At 26.7% G+C, this 1661-nt stretch overlaps 1 protein-coding gene across 1 annotated transcript; it reads right to left on the minus strand.

Moving 5' to 3' along the window:
- Positions 1-585: 585 nt before the first annotated feature.
- Positions 586-1602, minus strand: PCYB_005500 (hypothetical protein; the record flags this gene model as incomplete). The annotated part of the gene is made up of 1 exon (XM_004227971.1): positions 586-1602. A coding segment is annotated over one exon (1014 nt), but the record flags the coding sequence as incomplete, so codon positions are not given.
- Positions 1603-1661: the final 59 nt, after the last annotated feature.

The following is a 1661-nucleotide window of genomic DNA, read 5'->3' on the forward strand; positions in this document are numbered from 1 at the left end:
ATTTTATGTCTGATATAATATACATTATTCTATTATATTTAAGAAATATTAAAACATATAATAAAAACATGTAAACCTTTTATTAAATATATAATATATTGTAAAAAATAATGTATGCAGAATAAATATATATATGGATCATTTATTTGTGTATATACTAAAGAATTTTTGATTCTCTTTCTTTAAGGTTATATAATTATTATATATTTACCTTATTGATATTTTTATATGAATTACAACAAAATTTATGTGGCTGTATACATAGTAATTTTGTAGTAACAATTGTTTTATGTTTTATTTCAGTAGTTCAATTCACATAGATCTTATGCTGCTTCGTATCCTATATTATAAGTATTAAATTCACTATGTACATTTCCATCAAATAATATTTCATTATCTTTTTCGCCATACAAATTGTTTATTCTTCTTCTATTTCCGTGTAATCTCCAATTTATCCATCTTCTAGCAGGGGTAAACTAACACAACATGGAGTAAAAAATATATAATAATATGTGAATTTAATATGTGAATATAATATTATAATTTTTATGCAATTTTTATTGTACATTTGAATAAAGAATTCTTTATACCTTATATAATAAAAATAATGCAGATGATACTGCAGTTCCCGTACCAAGAGCTGTTGTTGTACCTGACTGGACAGAACTCCCTGTGCTATGATCTCCATCAGGTATGGTAACAACAGCTGTGGATACAAGATGTGTCTTAAGACTGCCTTGATTTTCAACAATACCTACCGTTGAATAAGTAGAATGATCTGCTGTATCATTGATATCACCTCGAGTTGATTTTTCTGCAACTATACCTCCATCTGTCACCTCATTTAATGATGATACAAATTCGGTACGATTCTCTTCCGTAGTTAATTCTGATATAATATTATCCTGTGGAAGTATAGATAAATCTGCTGCTTCAAATTTATCAGCCACGGATTTTCTCATAGTTTCATTTAATGAACAGTTAATTGTAAATTGAATATCTTCTGCATTTAAAAATTTTAATTTTTTTGGTATTTCATTTAGGTAATATATATATGAATCATAATAGAACTCAAATTCCACTAATTCTGAACAAATATTTATAGTATTGCTACTTTCTGCATGAGAACAATAGTCATCCTTTATTTTCATATATATTTTTAAGCATTCATAAAGGAACATTCTAACTGAACAATTATATATATGTGCTTTATCCATCAATATATTTCGAATAGTTGAAATATTGTCTACAAAAATTTTTATTTTTAACATATCATCTGCTATATTAATAAATTCTTTATATGGATAGTAAGGGCAGATATTATTGTTAACACAAACGCCATTCGGAAGCTTAGATTCTTCGAAACATGTTTGAATAAAATCAATAGAAATATTATATTTCCTTATCAAGTAGCATAACCAACTCTGTAAGTTATCACAACGTTCAACACTAGGTTTAATTATTTCTGGATCCGTCGAATATGCTCCTAAATTTCTAATGAGTTTCATACAGAAATCATTGTATTTACTAGTATCATTAACCGTATTCCTTATAATAGAATCGCAAGTGGATTCATAAAACTTAGCAACATACTCATTTTTTCTACAGATTTCTCAAATTCCTCATACATTGTCCATGCTTTTCCCAGAAAGGGATACTGT

The sequence above is a fragment of the Plasmodium cynomolgi genome (assembly GCF_000321355.1).
Source record: "Plasmodium cynomolgi strain B DNA, scaffold: 0753, whole genome shotgun sequence".
Lineage (NCBI taxonomy): Eukaryota > Apicomplexa > Aconoidasida > Haemosporida > Plasmodiidae > Plasmodium > Plasmodium cynomolgi.